This window comes from Pinus tabuliformis, chromosome 4_1 (genome assembly GCF_031772625.1).
Source record: "Pinus tabuliformis cultivar Carrire ecotype Pingquan chromosome 4_1, CPIR1, whole genome shotgun sequence".
Lineage (NCBI taxonomy): Eukaryota > Viridiplantae > Streptophyta > Pinopsida > Pinales > Pinaceae > Pinus > Pinus tabuliformis.
Genome location: NC_142303.1, coordinates 417855342 through 417879178, shown reverse-complemented (window position 1 = coordinate 417879178; position 23837 = coordinate 417855342). Strand labels below are relative to the sequence as shown.

The window sequence follows — 23837 nt, the reverse complement described above, 5'->3', positions numbered from 1 at the left end:
TAGGGTTTAAAAATTGTTCAATAAAGAGATGTGTCATCAAGGAAGGCATCATATTTCCATCTAGGTGCAACTACACAAAATCCCAAATATTATTCTCCAAACCCTCATACCCTTGAAACCTTAGTGAGGTTTTCCCTTCGGATGACAAAAAATTAGCTACTAAATCCTAAGAGGAGGGATTTCCAAGTACCTCCATTGTAGATGACATTGGGGAACAAACCTTCAGCTCTGGAATCCATCTGGCACCAGTTTCTCCATTTCCAATTGCATAGGTGGAGATTATGTCCAGATAGGCACATATTCTAATGGGACTGAAGAATAATCCACCAGTTCCTCATCCATCTTAGCAAACCCTACCTGACAACAATTGCAATAAACCACCACTAGACAACAAAAGGCACCCCAGACCGCTGAAATTAACACCTAACGCCTCGATGAGAACTAAGGTCAAGCTAAATCGACTGGTTGTGTCTGCCTAAATACATAGGTCGGTCTCTTCCCTGTCTAAATAAATCTAAGATTAAAACAGAATAAATCTAATATTAAAATGCAACTTCGAACAAAATTATCCTAACCCTTGTGATAGTCGCAGCACCAAATCTTTGCATCCTCCAAACCACAGAACCATACTTGTGCCTCAATCATATATTTGATACTTAATAAGAGTATATATAATTATATTTATTAAACTAAGAAAAAGAAAGGAAAAAAATAGGGAGAGGGGAAGTAAATAATACAAAGAAAAAGAAAAAAAGAAAGAAAGGGGTGCAAAAAGAGGAAAGAACAGAACAAAAGAAGAGGCAGAAACCCAAAAAAGAGAGGATAAGACCTAGGAAGACTTAGGAAAAAGTAAAACTTGAAGCAAGAGTAGGAAACTGGTTCTTACTAATTTTCCAACCATCATCTTAGTTTAGATTGCTCGTTTGTTTCTCGATCTCAATGGCCTCCTTGAACTTCTTATGATGCTAATGACTAATTTTAGCAAGGACCCTAGAATCTTCAATGTAAGTGAGGTGTTTAACTTTCTCAATGTGCTTTGCCAAGGTTAAAGACCCAGAGTGACTATGTTTGATGTCAACAACATGTTATTGAATCATCTATATAATGGAGTGGCTAGTTACACCAACAAAGGATAACTCACAAGAGAATGGGATCAAGTAAACACCTTTCATATTTGAAGGGTCAACATAGTCTTGACTAATTTGATGGTGATATGAATTATTTTAAGGGGTTTGAAGGTTGCTAAAACCTTGTTCTCCCTTAAAATGTGTGCAATCCTATCTGTAGTCCCTTGGATGAAGGGAAACTAAACATTGGTGATAAGACTGATGGAGTCACTCTTCGATCTAGGACCTCTAATGGTTCTTTGGAAAGCTCTTAAACCCCAGTTCACAAGATATAAACACTTATTAACTCTCTCTATTTCACAACTACATATAGTTTTAATTTAAACATGTTAAAAATTGCAAATATCATAAGTTAAAATTCCACAATCTTATTATAACAAAAACATTCAAATACATTGAAATACTTATAAACTCACTCCATTTCCCAACTTCATATAACATTAATATAAAATATTAAGAATTGCAGATATAAATTAATATTGTATAATTTAATTGTAGCAAAAGCATTTAAAGATATTAAATACATTATTACATTAAAATATGAAGGAATTCATAATATAATATGTTTAATAACATATAAAAAAATGTATTGAAAATTGGAATTCCTGCCTTATTTCTCAATATATATGATGATGCACTTAATGCAATTTATTTATATATATTTTATTTGTAATTTTTTTCTTTATAGTTTTCTAAAATTCCCCCTAATTTGTTTTAAAACTTTAACATGATATTTAATTGAATTTTACTTTACATTAAAAATTGACTGTAATTTTATTTTGTTTCAAACAATTCCTAACACATAATATGTAATGAACCTCTTCCATTGTGTTTTGTAGAATGTAGTGTCATGTTCATAAAAATAAATAAATAAATAAAATGAAGAGGCTTATGTAATGGACCTCTTCCATTGTGTTTTGTAGAATGCATTGTCATGTTCATAAAAAAAAATCAAATAAACTGAAGAGGATTTTTCTTTGTAAGTTGACTTTTTATTGTTAGATCAAACATAGTACATAGTTCTTGAGAGATTATTCATTTTCTAATTTGTCACTCAGAAAACCAGATCGCAAATAGAATAATTTAGTGTTTATCATGTCTAAAGAAATCTCAAATATAACTTCCATAAACTAGAGCAGATGAAAGTTGTCTCGTAACTGGTAACACTAGTTGACTCTATAATATAACAATATTAGATTAAAAAGTGTGTAGCTATCCCATTTTCGGGGAAAACTAACTAAGAGAAATGATAGTGGAGATGGTAAAAATTGAATTACTTAACATCATAACGAAATTTTAGCGAAAAGGAACCCGAATATCACGTATAATGGGAAGTGTTTAGGTCAATAGGATGGCTAACATGTTTGTAGGAGGATGGTGTTGATGGGCCTAGACGTGTTCCCAATTCAATATGATTTAACCATATTTCCATGTCAATGAGAAGCTCCTTCAACTCATCCAACCTTTCCATAATGTTGTCCCTAGACTCATACCTATCAACCAATACTTTTCTCATGAGAATCTTGACATGTCAGTATAAATCAACTTTGTATAAGTAATGGTTTGGCATCCCCTAGTGTTTCTTGTGTTAGGGATCAAGGTTTCCAGTCCATTCATTAATTACAAGACCAGGATGCTTTGTCTTTCCTGTCGAACCTCCTCCTCGACCTCATGGATTCCTTCTTGAATTTCCTAGGGTGTATGAGTTTGAAGTTGCACATTGAAGTCTCAACCCTAAAGGGATCCCTAGAACCACCAACATTCCCATGTCCTCCACCACACCTACTTCATGCTTATTGGTGATTCATTGTAGTAAGAAGAAGAAAAAATCAAGCAAGTCAGATAGGGATGAATACTAACGGCTAAAGGAAATTGTAACAGCCCTGGGTTAAAAGTTCATGTAATAAAGGTTAATAAACACAAAATACGACCAAGGTAATGGGACACATATTCCAAGTTGAATGTTGGGCAAAGCACTATAGTGGGCATAGATTTTGGTTTATTAATGGCTAAGGAAATTGGCAAAGGCAAAGATGCATTAATTGGCATTTTATTTATCAAATTAAAGGAAAATAGGAGAAAAGGAAGGTGAAGAGACACGTATTTGCATGAGACGGAAAAATGAAGAAAATAGAGGCCTCAACGATAAAAAGGCTTTTGAGGATCAGTTCATAGTGTTTGTCATTTGACCTTCTTCTTTTTTTTTTTTTCTTTTTTCTTTTCAGTTTTATCTTGGGTCAAGTGAGAAAGAGAGAGAACAGAACCAAGAGGAGAAAGCAATCAAGCAAGCAAAGGAAGGAAAGGGACAAGCAAGGAAAGCAAAGGAAATCAAAGAGAAGGTTGGATTAGTAGATTCAATAGGAGGATTTTGCAGGTAGTAGGTTGCATGTGTGATTTCCTAGCTAAGGTGTGAATGCATGGTACATGCATTTATTCATTCGGTTCATTTATTTTCATTGGTATGAGTTTTTCCTTGTTTGGCAATGGTTTCATCCTTTCATTGCCATTTCTTGGATAACCATGATGTGATGGGATTCGTTTCTAGTTGAGCTTTGGATTGTTGGAAGGTTTTGGATCATGGTGAGGCGGTATAAGTTCCCAAGGGTTGGGGGTGGAGATGGTTTTCTCCGAGAACCTCTCAACAGGCTGGTGGAGATAGGAAAATTCCTCAAGGGATAATGAATAAATTATGAGGCATCTAAGCTTGTTTTAGTTGTGATATCTTAACTAGTTTTGGTGAGATCGCAGTAGTTTGAGGGTGGTTGTGGTTTAACCTTTGGATTTCCTTCGTTTTTTATGTCTTGGTTCATCCCATGATATCCCACATTCATGCTTGGAATATGGCACGGGGATGATTGACTGAAAGAAAGATTTGGTTCAGCTCAATTTATGGTCGGATGGTACATGGAAGTCCCTGACTTGTTTTGCTTTTGTATATGTTAATAAGAGTTATTTCTTTTTTGTGAATCATGAGTACTTGTACTTTTTATTATGTTTCTTTGATGGTTGTTCTGTCATGGTTAATATTTTGGTTATATGTTGGTTATAAGCATGATTTATGATGTGTACCATCTATGGATCTTGTCATGAATTGTTTAGTTATTGATTTTTTTATGGATGTATGGACTAATAAGTGTTCTTGGAACTATGTGGAGAGGGAATAGAGCCTCCAGGGTGATTCTCAGATGAATCTCAAACTAATATGATGAATATGCATTCATGACTTGTAGCTTACATGTTTGCCATGTGTTTGACGAAATGTCTGTTACGGACTATGCATGTTCGAGGTTGGTTCTTGTTCAAGTTTTATATGAAAAACTTTGTAATTATGTCATTTATCATTCTAAGAAGTTATAGGTAGATCTGGGCAGTGGTCTGGAGGTTGGCCTAGAAGGTGGCTTAGATATTAGGAGCACACCCTCTAACTAGATATTTTTAGCTATAATTGCGCTCTAGCAGTGTTGTGCATGCAGTTGGAGGCCTATAACCACACCCATTCCTTGTCATGCATGTAGTTGCAGGCTTAAGGTAGTGAAAAAGAGCCCCAACTCAATGTTTGGTCACTTGGGGTGGTCCTTTGGCCCCTAAGTGTCCTGTAGCCATGAGGGATGTTATGAGTTATCAATTGTTGGCCCCACTTCCATAACTAGAGCTTGGAGGTAAGGTCATGTCATTGTAGCACTCTACTTCAAATTTACCTGAAAGGCTTCTAAAAGAGGGTAAATGTGGGGTGGTGTGTTACAGGGTAGTATTAGAGTTTCCAAGGTCAAACACTTGGACTTGATGGGCTATATGCATGTTGTTATGCATGCATTGTCATGGTTACGGTTGTCGTGCATGAGGTCATTATATGAAGTTAATTTTATCATGCATGATGTTGATATGTCGATATGAATATGTATATATATGTATCCTGCTAATCTGGACTAATTTGTGCAGATGAGGTAGCCTCCCCTGAACTTCACTAAGGTGTGTTTGATTATATGTTTATATTTGGTTATCTGACATGGTATGTTTGCAGGAAGAAGATCAGATATGGCAAGCAGAATGGTGAACTATAGTTCACATGACTCTCCTTATAGATCAAATGAGAAGCCAAGAGATGAGTATTGTCTTGAGATAACAAATACCTTGAGAAGTATAAAGGCATAAATCAAGAGTTGCAAAGTGGATAATAACAGGACCATTCAATCACAGGAAAGGCTTTCCAGGGAATAGGAAAAGCAAGCAGAGGTCAATGCAACGATCCTTCAAAGTTTATCAGATTTGCATAGACAGGGACATCCAAGGATTAGTTATGGATAGGAGGATTGGCTGAAAGAAAGATTTGGTTCAGCTCAATCTATGGTCGGATGGTACATAGAAGTCCCTGACTTGTTTTGCTTTTGTGTATGTTAATAAGAGTTTTTTTTTTTGTGTGTGTGAATCATGAGTACTCGTATTTTTTTATTATGTTGTTTTGATGGTTGTTTTTTCATGGTTAATATTCTGGTTATATGCTGGTTATAAGCATGATTTATGATGTGTACCATCTATGGATTTTGTCATGAATTGTTTAGTTATTGATTTGTTGATGGATGTATGGACTAATAAGTGTTCTTGAAACTATGTGGAGAGGGAATAGAGCCTCCTTGGTGATTCTCAAATGAATATCAGAATAATATGATCAATATGCATTCATGAGTTGTAGCTTACATGTTTTCCATGTGTTTCACGAAATGTCTGTTAGGACTATGCATGTTCGGGGTCAGTTCTTGTTTAATTTTTATATGAAAAAATTTGTAATTATGTCATTTATCATTCTAAGAAGTTATAGGTAGATCTAGGCAGTGGTCTAGAGGCTGGCCTGGAAAGGTGGCTTAGATCTTGGGACCACACCCTCTGAACTAGATATTTTTTTCTATAACCATACTTTGGCAGTGTTGTGCATGTAGTTGGAGGCCTATAACCACACCCAATCCTTGTCATGCATGACGTTGTGGACTTAGGGTAGTTAAAAAGAGCCCCAAATCAAGGTTTGGTCACTTGGGGTGCTCCTTTGGCCCCTGAGTGTCCTGTAGCCATGAGGGATGCTATGAGTTGTCAGTTTTTGTCCCCACTTCCATAACTGGAGCTTGGAGGTAAGGTCATGTCATAGTAGCACTCTGCTTCACATTTACCCGAAAGGCTTATAAAAGAGGGTAAATGTGGGGTGACGCATTACAGGGTGGTATCAGAGCTTCCAAGGTCAAACACTTGGAATGGATGGGCTAGATGCATGTTGTTATGCATGCATTATCATGGTTATGGTTGTCGTGCATGAGGTCATTATATGAAGTTAATGCTATCATGCATGATGTTCATATGTCGATACGAATATGTATATATATGTATCCTGATAATCTAGACTAATTTGTGCAGACGAGGTAGCCTCCCCTGAACTTCACTAAGGTGTGTTTGATTATGTTTATATTTGGTTATCTGACATGGTATGCTTGCAGGAATAAGATTAGATATGACAAGAAAAATGGTGGAATATAGTTCACGTGACTCTCCTTATAGATTAGATGAGAAGCCAAGACATGAGTATTGTCTTGAGACAAAAAAAATACCTTGAGAAGTATAAAGGCATAAATAAGGAGTTGCAAAGAGGATAATAACAGGACCATTCAGTCACAGGAAAGACTTTCCAGGGCATAGTAAAAGCAAGCAGAGGTCAATGCCATGATCCTTCAGTGTTTATCAGAATTTCATAGACAGGGACAACCAAGGATTAGTTATCGGACGTGGATGACGTGGTTAGAGATGGCAGATGGATGGATACACCTAACATGATAGGTAGTGGTTATGGGTTATATTCTACTTCTGGTTCATATAGACATCATGGTCATCATCAATATTATCCTTAAAAGAGTGAGAGGGGATACTTTCCAAATGAGTTCAAGAAGTCCAAGCCTCCTACATTTGATGGAGAGTTGAAGAAACCAGAATATGCAAAAGCATGGTTGCTTGGGATGAAGAAGTTTTTCGATTTGTATGACTACATAAAGAATATGAAAGTCAGGACAACTATTTTTAGCCTCAAGGAAAAAACAGACATTTGATAGGAAGATGTGAAGTGTGTCAGAGGCATCAGGATAGAGGAGATGAGTTGGCATGAATTCAAAAGACTTTCAGAAAGAAGTACTTTTTAGAGAGATACTATGATGGTAAGGCTAAGTAGTTATATGATTTGAAAATGGGATCTATGATAGATGAAGAGTACACGACTAAATTCCTAGAGTTTTCGAGGTATGTGCCATACCTCAAGGATGAGAAGACGAAAGTTAAAAGATTCATCAGTGGACTACTATTAGCATTCAAGGATCAGATTGAGTATGATGAGCCTTAGTAGTTGGAGGAAGTCATTGGGAAGTTGAAGAACTGTTATGAGCAATCTAAGCGTAAGTCATAGCCTAAGCATGATTGGAAAGGCAATGACAATACTAAAGGAAAATGGCTTCCGAAGCGGGAAATATCTCATGATGCAGGTGAGAAAGACAATGTGGCTCCTTACAAGAAGCTCGGTACAATAGAGAAGGGACATGGAACTCAACCTAGAGAGTAGTAGAATAAAGGTAGTTGTAGAGAACCGTTGCATTGTTGGATATGCAACAAAGATCACCACAAGAAGGATTTTCCGTTGTATAGGGTAGTAGACCTTAGATCTATAGTGCTTAGGAGGCACAAAAAATTAGGGATGTTGGTCAAAACATTCCTCGGATTTATGCAAAATTTGATAACAAGCAGGCAAATCACTAGGTGTCCATTATTGAGATGGAAGGTAAGCTCTTTGATTGAGTTGTTTCCATTTTGATTGATCCTAGATCTAATTATAGTTATGTTAATCCTGTCTTGGTGGACAAGTGTGTCTTGAGTAAAAAAGTGGATGCAGAGTCTTGGTTGGTGTAGTTGGCTACAAAGACCAAGAAAAGAGTTCATCATTGGGTGAGAACTTGTACATTTGAGCTAAATTGTATGCCTACATCAACACATCTAAATATTCCTCCTTTGGGTTCGTACAATATGATTTTGGGTATGGATTGGTTGTACCTTCATAGGACTAATTTAGATTTCTAAGAGAAGTATATTTAATGCTTCGAAGATGATGGGGAAAGAAGAATCTTGCAGTGTAAGAAGAAGCATATATCAGTGAGAATGGTTACAGCTATGCAGGATAAGCACAATTGTAGGAAAGGATGTGTATTGTTTGTAGTTCATGCTCCTAGTGACAAAGGGAAGGATGTTGAGGATGTTGAAGTCTTGAAGAGGTATCCAATTTTATAGCATTTTCATGATGTATTTCTAGTGAATATTTCAGAGTTACCACCTCACAGGGTAGTGGAATTTCTATTGAGTTGGTACCAGGAGCAACACCAGCATCAAAGGCACCGTATAAGATGAGCACTCTAGATTTAGTAGAATTGAAGTTGCAGCTTAAGGAAATGCTCGATAAGAGATACATTAGGAAAAGTGTGTCGCCTTGGGGTGCACATGTGTTGTTCGTAAAGAATAAGGATGGTACTATTGTAGAAATTTCCCACCTGTAGATCACTTGGTAATGCAATGTACTAAAGCAAAACACTTGCTCTACTTCTACAAACAATTTAGCATAAGCTTAATCGAACATGAGCAACATCAATAAGAACACATATAATTGATATGGAGAAATCAAACACACATAACACAAAAGAATTTACCTGGGGAAAGCACCTGCCTAAAACCCCATCTTTGTATTATCATACAAGTGGGAATATAGTCCGGATTACACAAAGCCTTAGCTCGGAAGCTATCCAGCTCTCAATACAATCCCTCTGCTACTCATAGACAGCCAAAGGCTTCTCACCAACCTTCTCCTCTACCCTCCAAGCCTCCTATTTCCTTGTGCAGTTTTCCTTGGGGTCCAATGCTGCCACCTGTATGAATTGGCCTCTTCACACACTCACTAACCTCTGATCTAACTACACAAACCTGAAGGAGATAAATCCTCATCATGGATGAGCTTCCTTTATAGGAAAAATATTCATCCAACTGATAGTACACTGTCCCTTCTCTGATCTCAACTGGGTCTCTAACAGAACTGACATGCATCAGTTATCCATGAGTGAATACACAGTTATCTGAAAATAATAGTTGTCACATGCATGCAAGCATCAACAAACTATATCTCATTAATTTAACAACTTGTTAAATTAATCTAACTGAACTTGACTAAGTTAAACTAAGTCAACTGATCCTCTCAATATAGAACTCATCCTTAATTCCTCAATCAGTGGAGTAAATCAAGGACACATTCCCCAATTAGTGGAGAAATAATTGCATGTTCTCACAAAGACTTCAAGTTTGCTTTTCCTTAACTGATTAACTCATGAAGAATTAATTAATTAATATTCCAAACTGCTGGTAAGACCAAATTCGAATTTACTTCCTATAGATAGACCAGGGACTACTATAAATAGGAAGGGACCCAAAAATGCTATTTTTAGAAGATGTTATTTTTAGCAGTTTCACCTCTCACCCAAGGTGGCCAAAATGCTCATTGGCCAAACTGCTATTTTTAGAAGTGCTATTTTTAGCAATTCTATTTTTAGCACTTCCTAAATTTAGCACTTCTTGTTGCACACTTTTCAACACTCCCTCTCAACAAGAAAGGCTTCCTCTCGAACCCGATCCTGTAACTCTGGAATGTTCTTCATGCAACACATCTACCAAGTGCGGTTGCTCCAGCAACACTCGGAACAAAAAAAACTCCCAACTGACCACTTTGTTGGGCTAGAAACATACTCTGATGTTGTAGCTCTAACTGCTGCTGACAAGTGCTCCCTCTCTGACCTCTGCGCTACTGCAACATCTCCATGCATCTCGCAGCGTTGCACCCTTCTATGTACTACCCTGCACTGTGCAACACACTTGTGCCACTCGCATTGCTGCAGCCTGCATGCTCTGCGTTGTCTTGGGATTCCCTGCACTGTAGCTCTCTCTGCTGCTCCATCCACATCTGTCTCTACCCAATTAGTCAATTCCTACTACTCCACATTGGGGCTCCCGTAGCAAGGTCTCATCCAAGAGGTTGGTTACCTCAAGGATCCTGCCCCTCCTCCTTGGGACAATCACTCTATATCGCCCCACCTCCTACCTGGAGGTATGGCTGCATGTGATCCCTTAGCCCACCTGGCTCGAAGTTTCCCCCAACTGGAGGTCTCTGCATGATTAGATGTCTCTACTCGATCTCCACTCAACTTCCCTTGTTGTGGTTGCTCCAAAACCTCCTGAAGCTGCTTCACCAATTGTGGCTCCTCCATAATTGTCTGAAACTTCTTCTGTGGTTGCATGTTGAGAGGTAATTTACTCTCCCTCTCAACCACAAAGTATCTAACATTTGCCTTGCTCCTCAAGGCTTTGCATGCATCTTGTACCTCAAGTGCATATAGGTTCTTGGCTAGCACACCAATCTGTTTCATATTTCTCGCCGTCATGAAATTTTCTAGAAAAAGAGCTGATTTTAAATCAGTGATATCTCCCTCCTCCGAACTCCGATTCAGTCGATTTTTTTATTTTTATTTTTTTGGGTATTTTTCCACAAGGAATCCAAATCTGCTATTTTTTTCTGAAAATTTTGTACAAAAAGTTTCAAATCTTCTCTGAAAACTCTCGGCCCAAAACTCAAAACTTTGAAATCTCCTCTTCTTGTATATTGTTCTTCCTTGATCACCTGTGCTCTGATACCATGTAGAACTTTTTCTACAAAACCTCGCTCTGATACCATGTAGAAATTTCCCGCCTGTAGATCACCTGGTAATGCAATGTACTAAAACAAAACTCTTGATCTACTTCTACAACCAATTTAGCATAAGCTTAATCGAACATGAGAAACATCAATAAGAACACATATAACTGATATGGAGAAATCAAACACACATAACACAGAAGAATTTACCCGGGGAAAGCACCTGCCTAAAACCCCATCTCTGTATTATCATACAAGTGGAAATATAGTCCGGATTACACAAAGCCTTAGCTCGGAAGCTATCCAACTCTCAGTACAATCCCTCTACTGCTCATAGACAGTCAAAGGCTTCTCACAAACCTTCTCCTCTGCCCTCCAAGCCTCCTATTTCCTTGTGCAGTTTTCCTTGGGGTCTAGTGCTGCCACCTGTGTGAATTGGCCTCTTCACACACTCACTAACCTCTGATCTAACTACACAAACTTGAAGGAGATAAATCCTCATCATGGATGAGCTTCCTTTATAGGAAAAATATTCATCCAACTGATAGTACATTGTCCCTTCTCTGATCTCAACTGGGTCTCTGACAGAACTGACATGCATCAGTTATCCATGAGTGAATACACAGTTATCTAAAAATAATAGTTGTCACATGCATGCAAGCATCAACAAAATATATCTCATTAATTTAACAACTTGTTAAATTAATCTAATTGAACTTGACTAAGTTAAACTAAGTCAACTGATCCTCTCAATATAGAACTCATCCTTAATTCCCCAATCAGTGGAGTAAATCAAGGACACATTCCCCAATTAGTGGAGCAATAATTGCATGCTCTCACAAAGACTTCAAGTTTGCTTTTCCTTAACTAATTAACTCATGGAGAATTAATTAATTAATATTCCAAACTGCTGGTAAGACCAAATTCGAATTTACTTCCTATAGATAGACTAGGGACTGCTATAAATAGGAAGGGACCCAAAAATGCTATTTTTAGCAGTTTCAACTCTCACCCAAGGTGGCCAAAATGCTCATTGGCCAAACTGCTATTTTTAGAAGTGTTATTTTTAGTAGTTCTATTTTTAGCACTTCCTAAATTTAGCATTTCTTGTTGCACACTTTTCAACAACTATCAGGTTGTGTATTGACTATAAGAAGTTGAACAAGGTGATGATTAAGAACAGGTACCCATTGCCACAGATTGATGACTTGTTTGATCAGTTGATGGGAGCAACAATATTTTCAAAGATTAATCTGAGATTAGGATATCATCAGGTACACATCAAAGAAGAGGACATCTACAAAACCACATTGTGTACCAAGTATGTGCTTTATGTGTTTGTAGTAGTTCCTTTTGGTCTTACAAATTCTCCTTTTACTTTCATGTGTTTGATGAATAGTGTGTTGCGTCCTTATCTGGATAAGTTTGTGATAATATTCATTGATGATATATTGATATATTCTAAGAATGAGGAAGAGCATGTTGAGCACCTAGAAACAATATTAGGATTATTGAGGGAATATCAGTTGTATGCCAAGCTTAGTAAGTGCAGTTTCTTTCAGACGTAAGTTCATTACTTACGGCATGTTGTTTCCAAGGAAGGTATAGCAGTGGTCCCGAAAACAAACAGAGCTATCATGGAGTGGGAAACTCCTAGGAATGTGGATGAGGTCAAATCATTCATGGGACTAGCAAGTTATTATAAGAAATTCATCAGGAAATTTTCACGAATTTCCTATCCTATTACATATTTGTAGCGAAAAGTGAAGAAGTTTGAATGGATTGAGGAGTGTGCAGCTAGTTTTGTGTAGTTGAAGCATTTTATTACAAATTCTCGAGTATTGAAGATTGCAAATCTAGACATAGAGTTCGTGGTATGTATAGTTGCTTGCAAGAGGGGACTTGGTGGAGTCTGGATGTAGGAGGGACAAGTGGTATGTTATGATTCCAGGAAGTTGAATGAGCACAAGCATAATTATGTGACTCATGACCTGGAGTTGGCAACTATTATTCGTGCCCTGAAGATGTAGAGACATCATCTTCTTGGCAGGAGGTTCATCTTGATGAGCGAACATAGTGGTTTGAGGTACTTATTTGATCAACCTAATCAAAATGTTAGGCAAGCTAGATGGTTGGATACTCTCACTGAGTTTGACTTTGAGATCAAGTACAACAGGGGAAAGGAGAACAAGGTTGCAGACGCTCATAGCAGGAGAGTGTGGGTGAATCACATTACAACAGTGAGTTCTTATGGGACAGATTTGTAGGATTAGATCTTGCAGATAAGACAACGTGATGATAGGTATCAGCGGTTGAGGCACAGGTTATAGCAATAGGGTGAGGGTGCTAGGGATGAGGAGTATCATGTTACGAAAGTTGGCTTGGTCAGATTCAGGAACAAGATTTATGTACCAGATGACAGTGAGCTCAAGAAGCTTATCTTGAGGGAGTTTCATGTTAAGTCATATTCAAGTCACCCAAGATATCATAAGACATTGAAAATAGTTAAGAAGTTCTACCATTGGTCGAACTTGAAGAAATAGGTGGATGAGTTTGTTGCAAGATGTTTGGACTGTCAGCGGGTAAAGGCATAGTGTAAGCATCCAAGTGGTTTATTGCAGCTGGTTCTGATTCCAAAGTGGAAATGGTAGGCCATTTCCATGGACTTTATTACAGGTTTTCTGAGGGCATAGAAGAAACATGATTCCATTATGTTTTTGGTTGACAAGTTAAGTAAGGTAGCTCACTTCATTGCAGTTAAGTATACAAATTCAACTAGTGAGGTGGCTAAAATTTTCATCAGGGAGATGATGAGATTGCATGGTGTTCCCAAGAAGATCGTATCAAATAGAGATTCCAAGTTCACTTCCAGGTTTTGGAAAGAGTTGTTTACAGGTTTGGGGATAGAGTTGGCTTTCAATACAACTTATCATCCGCAAAACATGGATAGATAAAGAGGGTCAATAGGATTCTTGAGGACATATTGAAGATGTATGTCATGCATCAGCAAAGGAAGTGGGAAGAGTATCTTCCACTGGCAGAGTTTGCATATAATAATGGGTATCAAGAATCCTTAAAGATGAGTCTGTTTGAGGCACTTTACGAGCAAAGTTGTAATACTCCTATCAACTGGATTGATCCAGTGAAAAACATATTGATTGGATCAGATATGTTGGCGGAGATGGAATAGGAAATGCAAATTATTAAAAGGAATTTAAAGGCAACACAGGATAGGCAGAAGGGCTATGCAGATCAACACATGGTATTTAAGGAGTTTCAGTTTGGGGAACATGTGTACTTGCACATCAAGCCCAAGAGGATCTCCTTGAGGATTGGAACATGTGCCAATCTGGCACCTCAATATTGTGGGCCTTTTGAAATCCTTGAGAGGGTTGAACCAATGGCCTATAGACTTGCACTGTCTCTGACATTGAAAGTCCATGATGTTTTCCATGTTTCATTGCTTAAGAATTATGTCCAAGATATTGATCATGTGATTCACTGGTCAATATTGCAGGTGAATCCAGAGGAGGAATTCCAGTTAGAGCCTTAGTGCATATTGCAGCAGAAATAATTCATGCTACAGAATCGAGCGATCGAGCAACTTAAAGTACAATGGAAACACTTTGGGCCTGATGAAGCTACATGGGAGATGGTTGAACATATGCAGGATTTGTATCCTTCATTATTTGTTGGGTCAAGAAAATGAGTCTTGGTATATGTACATATGTCTATGGTTTCAAGTACCGCGATGAGTTGTGTTATAAAGCTCCAATAAGTGGTATGATTGTCATGTTTGTCATGGTTGCAGTAGTTGTTCATCGTAAACATTGCATCAAGTTATGTTATGAAGCTCCATAGGTAGTATGCTTTGTTTTCAGCAGTTTGTTGGTCATAGGTATCCTAGAACACTGAGGACAGTGTTCCCTTAAGGGGGAGGGGTTTGTAACAACCTCGGATTAAAAGTTCATGTAATAAATGTTAATAAAGGAAAAATAAGACCAAGGTCATAGGACATGGGACATGTATTCCAAGCTTAATTTTGGGGAAATCACTATTATGGGCATCACTTTCGTTTTGTTAATGGCTAAAGAAATTGACAAAGGCAAAGAGACATTGATTGGCACTTTATTTATGAAAATAAAGGAAAATAGGAGAGAAGAAAGGTGAAAAGACACAAATTTGCATGAGAGGGAAATTGATGGGAAAATGAAAAAAATATAGGCCTCAGTGATAAAAAGACTTATGAGGACCAATTCACAACTTTTGTCAGTTGAGCTTTTGTTGTTTTAGCTTTTTGTCAATTTTAGCTTGGGTCAAGTGAGAAAGAGAGAGAAGAGCACCAAGAGGAGAAAACAAGCAAGCAAGCAAATGAAGGAAAAGGACAAGCAAGGAAAGCAAAGGAAAGCAAGGAGAAGGTTGGATCAACAACTTCAGCAAGAGGATTTTGCAAGTAACAGGTTGCATGTGTGATTTTCTAGTTGAGGTGTGAATGCATGGTACATGCATTTGTTCATTTGGTTCATTTGTTGTCATTGGCATGGGTTTTTCTTGGTTTGACAGTGGTTTCAACCTTGCCTTGCCATTTCCTGGATAGTCATGGTGTGATGGGATTCATTTCTAGTTGAGCCTTGGATTGTCGAAAGGTTTTAGATCTGGGAGAGGCGGTCTTAGGAAAATTCCCAAGGGTTAGGGGCGGAGATGGTTTTATTAGGGAAACCTTCAAGAAGAGGGTGGAGGCAAGAAAATTATGAAAGGGATGGTGAAGGAATTCTGAGGCATCCAAGCTTGTTTTGGTTTTGTGATCTCTTCACCGGTTTTGGTGAGATCACGATAGTTTGAGGGTGGAGGCGATTTAACCTCTAGATTATGTTTGGTTGTTTATGTCTTGGTTCATCCCATGAGATCCCACATTCATGCTTGGAATATGGCACAGGGGTGATTCACTGAAAGAAAGATTTGGTTCAACTCAATCTATGGTCGGGTGGTACGTGGATGTCCCTGACTTGGTTGGATTTTGCATATGTTAATAAGAGTTATTTCTATATTGTGAATCATGAGTACTTGTACTTTTTATTATGTTTCCTTGATCACTGTTCTGTCATGGTTAATATTCTGGTTATAACCATAATTTATGATGTGTACCATCTATGGCTCTTATCATGAATTGTTTAGTTATTAATTCGTTGATGAATGTATGGACTAATAAGTGTTCTCGAGATTATGTGGAGAGGGCATAGAACCTTCTTGGTTATTCTCAGACCAATCTCAGACTAATATGATCAGATATTCATTCATGACTTGTAGCTTACATGTTTTCCATCTGTTTGATGAAATGTCTGTTATGGACTAGGCATGTTCTGGGTTAGTTCTTGTTCAAGTTTTGAATGAAAATATTTTTCATTATTTCATTTATCATTCTGAGTAGTTACAAAAAGATCTAGGCAATGATCTGGATGTTGGCCTGGAAAGGTGGCTCAGATCTTAGGACCGCACCCTCTGAACTGGAGATTTTGGGCTATAACCGCACTCAGGCAGTGTTGTGCATGTGGTTGGAGGCCTATAACCGTACCTAGGCCTTTTCCATGCATGCAGTTGTGGGCTTAGGGTAGTGAAAAAGAGCCCCAATTCAAGGTTTGGTCACCTGGGGTGGTCCTTTGGCCCCTGAGTGTCCTGTAGCCCCAAGGGATGTTGTGAGTTGTTAGTTATTGACCCCACTTCCATAACTGAAGCTTGGGGGTTGGGATATGTCATAGTAGCACTCTGCTTCAAATTACTTGAAGGGCTTGTAAAAGAGGGTAAATGTGGGGTGGCGCGTTACAGAGATGTAGGCCAAAGAACAGGGAAATCATGTTCAATGAAGTTTAAGCTAAACGAGAAAACATTGAAGGGTACTCTTTCCCACATTTTGATGCAGGATGATCCTTGGCATCGATCCTAGCACAAATATTTTCCACTTAAGATAATGATAGCATAAGGAAATAACCAAAGAATAGTTTCCAAAACATAAATGACAAGGATGCCAAGGAGAAGGGCTATGGAGACCCCTGTGGCTAGCTTGGAGTCGTCCATCACACATTCAGAATTATTGTTGAATGCCATGTAGGTTGGTAGATTGAAGGTTTACGATAAGTCTTTAATGTTTGAGATGAGGTGGGGCACATTGGATGTAGTTATGGCTCGAAGTCAAGGCACGTTGTTTGATGACCACCTCATCCCCTACACTATCACCCAAATTGGGAAAAATAAAATGAAGAGTTATTAGATAGTTCATTGTATTTTAAGAAATTTCTAATGTAAAAGTATTTTAACATCGAGATAATAAATGAGCATTTTTTATTTAAAATTCAACAAGAATCATTTTTGACCCGATCTGATCTAAATGTGATGGATTCGAAAATATTAGATCAAATTACTCCTCGAAAGATCTTAATGTGATGGATTCAAAAATATTAGATCAAAATTACTCTTCACACTAGAAAAAAAGAAGAATCATTTTGTATTAACAAAATTACAAATATCATAAGTTAACATTACACAATTTAATTTTAACAAAACTATTTTTATTATTACATTAAAATCATAAAATCATAACATCCCATTGTGCCAACCACTCAATTGTCCCACCAGGAAACATACATGATTGAAATTTATACCAGCATAGATCCATCTTAAATACGGATCTAACATGAGCCGAGAGGGATCCAATGCCCAGAGGGATCCAATTCCTTCACGTGTAAATTTTTTATAAGGCGACATTATTAAAATGTTTTGTATAGTTTTTTTTTTTTTTTTTTTTAGTTTTTTCATAATTTTTATTTTGGACGACATGAACAAAATTTCAATTCAATTTTGATGACTGACGAACATTGTTACACATCATATTGACCTGTTGTAGAATGAGGATGGACAATGTTACACATCATACTAGGTGCTGTAGAATAAGCCTCTCCGCTCAATTAAGAAGATATCATTTTAAGTTTATAAAATTTTGGATTCATATTAAATGAATATACTTGTTAAAATACTCTTTACTCTAGATCGTTGATTTACATCTCTATCCATATCAACTTCAACAACAAAAACAATAGAAAATTATATCATCTTAAAAATAAAAATATTTAACTAAAAATTTCAATGGATTTAAAATTTTTCTCATATTATCAGATTGTTCTTATAAAATTATAATTTTTATTATTACTAAATTAAATTCTATATCATTACAACCCCTATTACACCAAAAATCTGGTTATAAAATTATATTTTTTTTATTAATAAATTAAATTCAGTATCATTACAACCCCTACTACACCAAGATTATTCTTCTCAATTTTAAACTATATTAAAAGGACAAAATAAACTTTAAAAACCATAACATTTTAATGTACACTTAAAATTCATAAAACTTTTAAACCACAGCTTTGTTATAATACATACTCACATCCTCTTGCAATGCAAAAAGTATCCCACTGTCCACATCCACATGCTTCTGATCAGGAATGTGAATGCAAGAAAGTAACCCTGTGTCCACATGCTTCTGAATCCTGATCAGAAGGACCAACTTCACTGAAAAACCCTAATATTAAAAGTGAATGCAAGAAAGTAACCCCTGTCCACATGCTTCTGAATCCTGATCAGAAGGACAGACTTCACTGAAAAACCATAATATTAAAAGCCCAATTGGTGTACTTTTACAATGAGTGATCACAACAATTTTTTCCAAAATTCATAACAAATTTTTGGATACAGTGCATATGCGGGCAAACAATCTGACGGACTTCAAAACTACTGACAACAAAACAAACCATCTGGGGATGAATTACAATGGAAATCCACACTTCATTTGGCTGCAACTGTATATATAAAGTGTTTATTGCTTCCAGCTCCTCCAGAATTGGAAGAAATTCTATATTTTTTTTTCAGGATCTGAGCTTCAGGCTATTGGTTTGGCCACAACAACGGAGTGGTTGAGAATGTGCAAGCTGAATTGCCCTCCTTTCTCTGTCACATCCACCTTGGATTGCCCAGGCGGAGGCAGAAGCTCAAAGTTCTGAACCAGCTTTCCAAGCGCCAGAGCCAGGATTGGCAGAGCCAAGATAATTCCAGGGCAGCTCCTCCTTCCAACGCCGAATGGCAGGAATCTGAAATCGTTCCCGCTGGCTTCAATCTTCTCTTCTCCCAGAAACCTCTCGGGAATAAATTCCTCGGGTTTCTCCCACCACTCGGGATTGTTGGCCAGAAACCAGGCATTCACCAGTATTTTGCTCTCGGCCGGAATGTCGTACCCGCCGAGCTTGGCCTGGTGAAGGTTCATGTGAGGCACAAGCAGGGGAATCGCCATGTGGAGACGCAGGGTTTCTTTGACCACGGCTTGCAGGTAGGGCAATTTGGTAGTGTCTGGCTCCGTCAAGGGGACGCCCCGCCCGATTACAGCGTCCAGCTCGGCGCGGATCTTTTGCTGAATCTCGGGGTGGTTCACGATTTCGGCGATTCCCCATTCCATGGACCATAAGGTTGTCTCGATTGCTGCCAAAAACAGAAAATAGAAACAGATCTTCCGTCAGCCCTAACTGATCACTAATCCTATTAAATACCGCTCAGATAGAAAACTCTGCTAGCATTAAATGTTCTCCAACGGTATTAACCTGCAACATTAATGTTCTCCACGATGTAGAGGACATTGTCTTCGTTGATTTCGCCCTTGTCCTGTGCTTCGAAGATGTGATCAATAGCGCACTTATCGCCGGTGACCTTGGAGCCCGTGGTACTGGCCAATTTCCTGCAATAATGCTCAACATTTTTATCATCAGGACATTGTTAGAAGCTGCATTGTCTAATTATTAAAGTTGTGTGGTTTTTGTTTTGTTTTTTTAACTTTCGTTAAAATAACTTTTGGTTATATTTTGTCGAATAATTTTTTTGTTATATTGTAATGTTTTGAAATGTGATCTTAATAGTATATATAGAATTACTGGATTGAAAAATTTACACTATTGTGAAGAGTTTACAATTTAAACGTTTTGTTATATTGTAATGTTTTGAAATGTGATCTTAATAGTATATATAGAATTACTGGATTGAAAAATTTACACTATTGTGAAGAGTTTACAATTTAAACTTGTAATTTTAACAGATTTTTTTTTTTAATTAACCAACAAAATCTAGTTAAAGACTCAACATTAACAGTGATTTTTAATTTAAACTTGTAATTCTAACAAATTTCTTCTTAATCAACCAACAAATATACTAAAAATCCTCAAAACATATAGCACATAAAGACTTAATATTAATAGTAATTTTCAATTTAAACTTGTAATTCTAACAAATTTCTACTTAATCAACCAAAAAAATATAAGAAAAAACTTCAAAACATATCAATACAATCTTGAATTTGATAAATTTTGGGCGAATCTTTATCATTGGAGTAAATGGATTTATTTATTTATTTTAACTGTTATTTAACATAAATTGACAAGCAAAAAATATAATATTTTTTAAGTTTAAAATGGCATATTTTAGTAAGGTGAGTTTAGTGTTTTGTTTTTTGTTTTTTGTTGTTGCTGCTTTTGCTTTTTTTTTTTTTCTTTTTTTAACTTTATATATTGGAATTAGAATTGTGTAGATTTAGCTATTTAAAATTATGATTTTTCTAAATTTTATGTAAACTTAACCAAAAAAAATTTATGGCTTGTTACCTAGTGTGTTTATGACTTGCGTGACTAACATATAACTAAGAGCCCAACTTCACTATGACTAACATATAACTAAGAGCCCAACTTCACTATATTAAAGATGACAAAAATATTTTGGAATTGGAATTGGAATTAGAATGGTGTAGATTTAACCATTTAAAATTATGATTTTTCTAATTTCTTACTATGTAAACTTAACCCAAAAAAAATTATGACTTGTCACCTAGTGTGTTTATGACTTGCGTGACTAACATGTAACTAAGAGCCAAACTTCACTAGATTGAAGATTACCAAAATATTTTGGAATTTGACAGAAAGAAGTGAAGTGAATTGTTAATGTGACTAACATGTGACTAAGAGCCAAACTTCACTAGATGGAAGATTACAAAAATATTTTGGAATTTGACCCAAAGAAGTGAAGTGAATTGTTAATGTGACTAACGTGTGACTATGAGCCAAACTTCACTAAATTGAAGATTACAAAAATATTTTGGAATTTGACATAAAGAAGTGAAGTGAATTGTTAATGTGACTAACATGTGAATTGTATGACCTTGCTCCTGACCATTAAATTCTAGAATATTCTTACAATATGCAATCAATATAAGACCATGAAGCTAACAAAATCATTAGAAAATTACACCTAGCTTAAACTACACAATCCTTAACATGGTTAAATTTATGGCTACAAAATCCTTAACAGGGTTAAATTTACGCCTACAAAATTTTTCAAACCTTGACACAAAAAATACCTTAATATTACATCCTATCACCATTTAATCGACATTCAGTAAACATTAAACTATATTTAAAATTTAAAAAAATATCAAAACTTAAATTACATTACTAATTTAATTGTGATACATTAATTTTAAGATGGTATATTCCATAACAATGATTTCAATAGTAAGCAGTAAAATTTAATTTTGAAAACGATGGCAAACAAAATTTTGATAATGAAAAATGAAAAAAGGCAAGTACGATATTAAAATCAATATCTTTCCTTTAAAAAAAAGTAACTCTTATTAATATAATGATTAATGATTAATTGATTATGATATTGTTAAAATCCTTTATTACGTTATTTTAAATGTAGGGTCAGGATGAATTTATTTACACCATCTTTTGAATCTTACTGTGCATTTTAACAGAGATCTGATCTGATAAACTATATACTTACTTCCTCTCATCAATGAAATAATCCTTGAAAAGCGACAGCCTGGTTTCTTTCACCTCCTTGCAGATCTTCAGGTACCCTCTGAGGAACGGCCTGAGAACCGGGATGAAGTCACCATAGTTATACTCGAAGCTCTGGGCGAGGCGGCTCCTCTCGCCATTGAGAGCCTTGAGGCGGAGGAAGAGCGGGTCGTCCTCGCTCTCGAATCGCCTGTCAAACATCATCCTGTACATGATGTTATACATCACCATCTGCAGGCGCCTCCTGATCACAATCCCCGTGGTGGACGCCTCGGGTCGTTTCTTGATATCGTCCACCGCGCGGTCGAGCTCGTCCTCCCATGCGAATCTGTACTGCTGGACGACCTTGTTGGTAAAGAAGGGCACCGTCATGATCCGCCGCATCTTCCGCCAATGCTCGCCGTACACCGTGAACACCATGTCCTGCCCCTTCCCCGTGAATATATCGAACACCACGTTCCGAGTCCGCGACCCGAACTCCACCCCCTGCGTGTGCAGAACCTCCTTGGCGAGCTCCGGCGATGACACCACAACCAGATTCCTCTGCCCCATCTTCAGCAGAAAGATCTCACCATACTTCTTCGCCAAGTCCCCCAGGTTCCTGTGATTGAGATCGTCCCCCACCTGCAGCCAGTTCCCGAAGACGGGCACCGCCAGCGGGCCGGGGGGCAGCTTGAGCTTCTTGGATTTGAGCTTCGATATGAAAATGGCACCGACAATTACAGCGAAAATGGCCAGAAGCCCCTTTTCTAGACTTGCCACGGTCATGATCTCCATTATTCTGAACTCGGAGAATTCAATGCCTCTGCAATTGAAATTGAAGAAACACTCACAGCCCCGAGCTGCTGAAGTACGTGGCAGGGAAGGGGGCATATATATAAGTAAACCCACCCGTGAAGAGTAGATAGGAAGGGTCGTAAGGGTGAGGTAGGCACTGCGTGGCTTTCTTACCTACCCACTCCAGCCGGCGCGTTGCCTCCGCCATTCCTATCGCACCGTCTCCCCACCAACCACACTCAACACAACTAACCATCATTACCCCACACATCCACTAGCTAACTCTTGACCACATTTTTTTAATGTCTGGCTGAGCTTCAAACACATTAATGGGATATATACATTGATACGTGGATATATACTTGCATTTGTGTCACTGTATATATGTGTCTCCACTGTTGTGTGGTGTACCCCACACCCCTCTTCGACAAGTAGTGGCTATCGGACAATGCATTTTATTATTAATAATTGAAAACAGCTAACCACTTGTCAAAAGGGCTGGGTCCAGTCAACACGTAGCGGATTACATATTCACATCCCTACCAAACTGGTCCGGGGCCTCAAACTATACTGAATAATCATGACAAGTTGTATGGGTAGTAGGTAAATTGATAATGTTGACGATCCTTGTATTGAGGCTACAAAAGTGCATTGGGCAGGGAACCCCATGACTCTCACATGATCTATGAAGGCAGTGGTTTACTTTTTCAGTGATTTTGTAATACTTAAGTCAAGTCTTCTATTTTGGAATATATCAAATCAAATCAAATCAAATTATTTTAATCTTTACTAAGCTAAAGACATATTGCTTCTTCATCCGTTTAATGTATTCGGGTATAATTGGTAAAGAAGAATATAGAAAGTTTGAAGTTTTCTATTGCTTCTTCATCGGTTTAATGTATTCGGGTATAATTGGTAAAGAAGAATATAAAGGTTTGAAGTTTTCTATTTTCCCTGTTGTGGTATCATTGAATTTCTAAAATTAAGATTATCTTAATTGTTCTTTTTAAATATATTGTTAATATTTAATATTTAATATTCTATTAATTTAAAAATAATTTATATACAAATTTTAGGTCAAAATGCATATTTACCCTTCATTTATTTTGAGTGGTTGAGAAATGACAAATTTGTTACATGTTTAGACTATTTGAATTGTAGATGTTTGATTACAATAACCAATGTCAAACTATTTGAGCTTAAATAAATGGCCCCACATGTAAATGATGTGAATATGCTAGTATAGAGCCAAAGGCCTAGGCCCAAATAGTGAATTGAATGGGCAAGAAGATTATGTAA

At 37.1% G+C, this 23837-nt stretch overlaps 1 protein-coding gene across 1 annotated transcript; it reads right to left on the bottom strand.

Moving 5' to 3' along the window:
- Positions 1 to 18520: 18520 nt before the first annotated feature.
- Positions 18521 to 22625, bottom strand: LOC149176087 (trans-cinnamate 4-monooxygenase-like). Its single transcript, XM_089419847.1, has 3 exons — positions 21745 to 22625; positions 19518 to 19651; positions 18521 to 19398 (listed from the first exon to the last, which is right to left on the bottom strand). The coding sequence occupies exons 1-3, from the start codon at positions 22536 to 22538 to the stop codon at positions 18806 to 18808; spliced, it is 1521 nt and encodes a 506-aa protein (XP_089275973.1). The 5' UTR covers positions 22539 to 22625; the 3' UTR covers positions 18521 to 18805.
- Positions 22626 to 23837: the final 1212 nt, after the last annotated feature.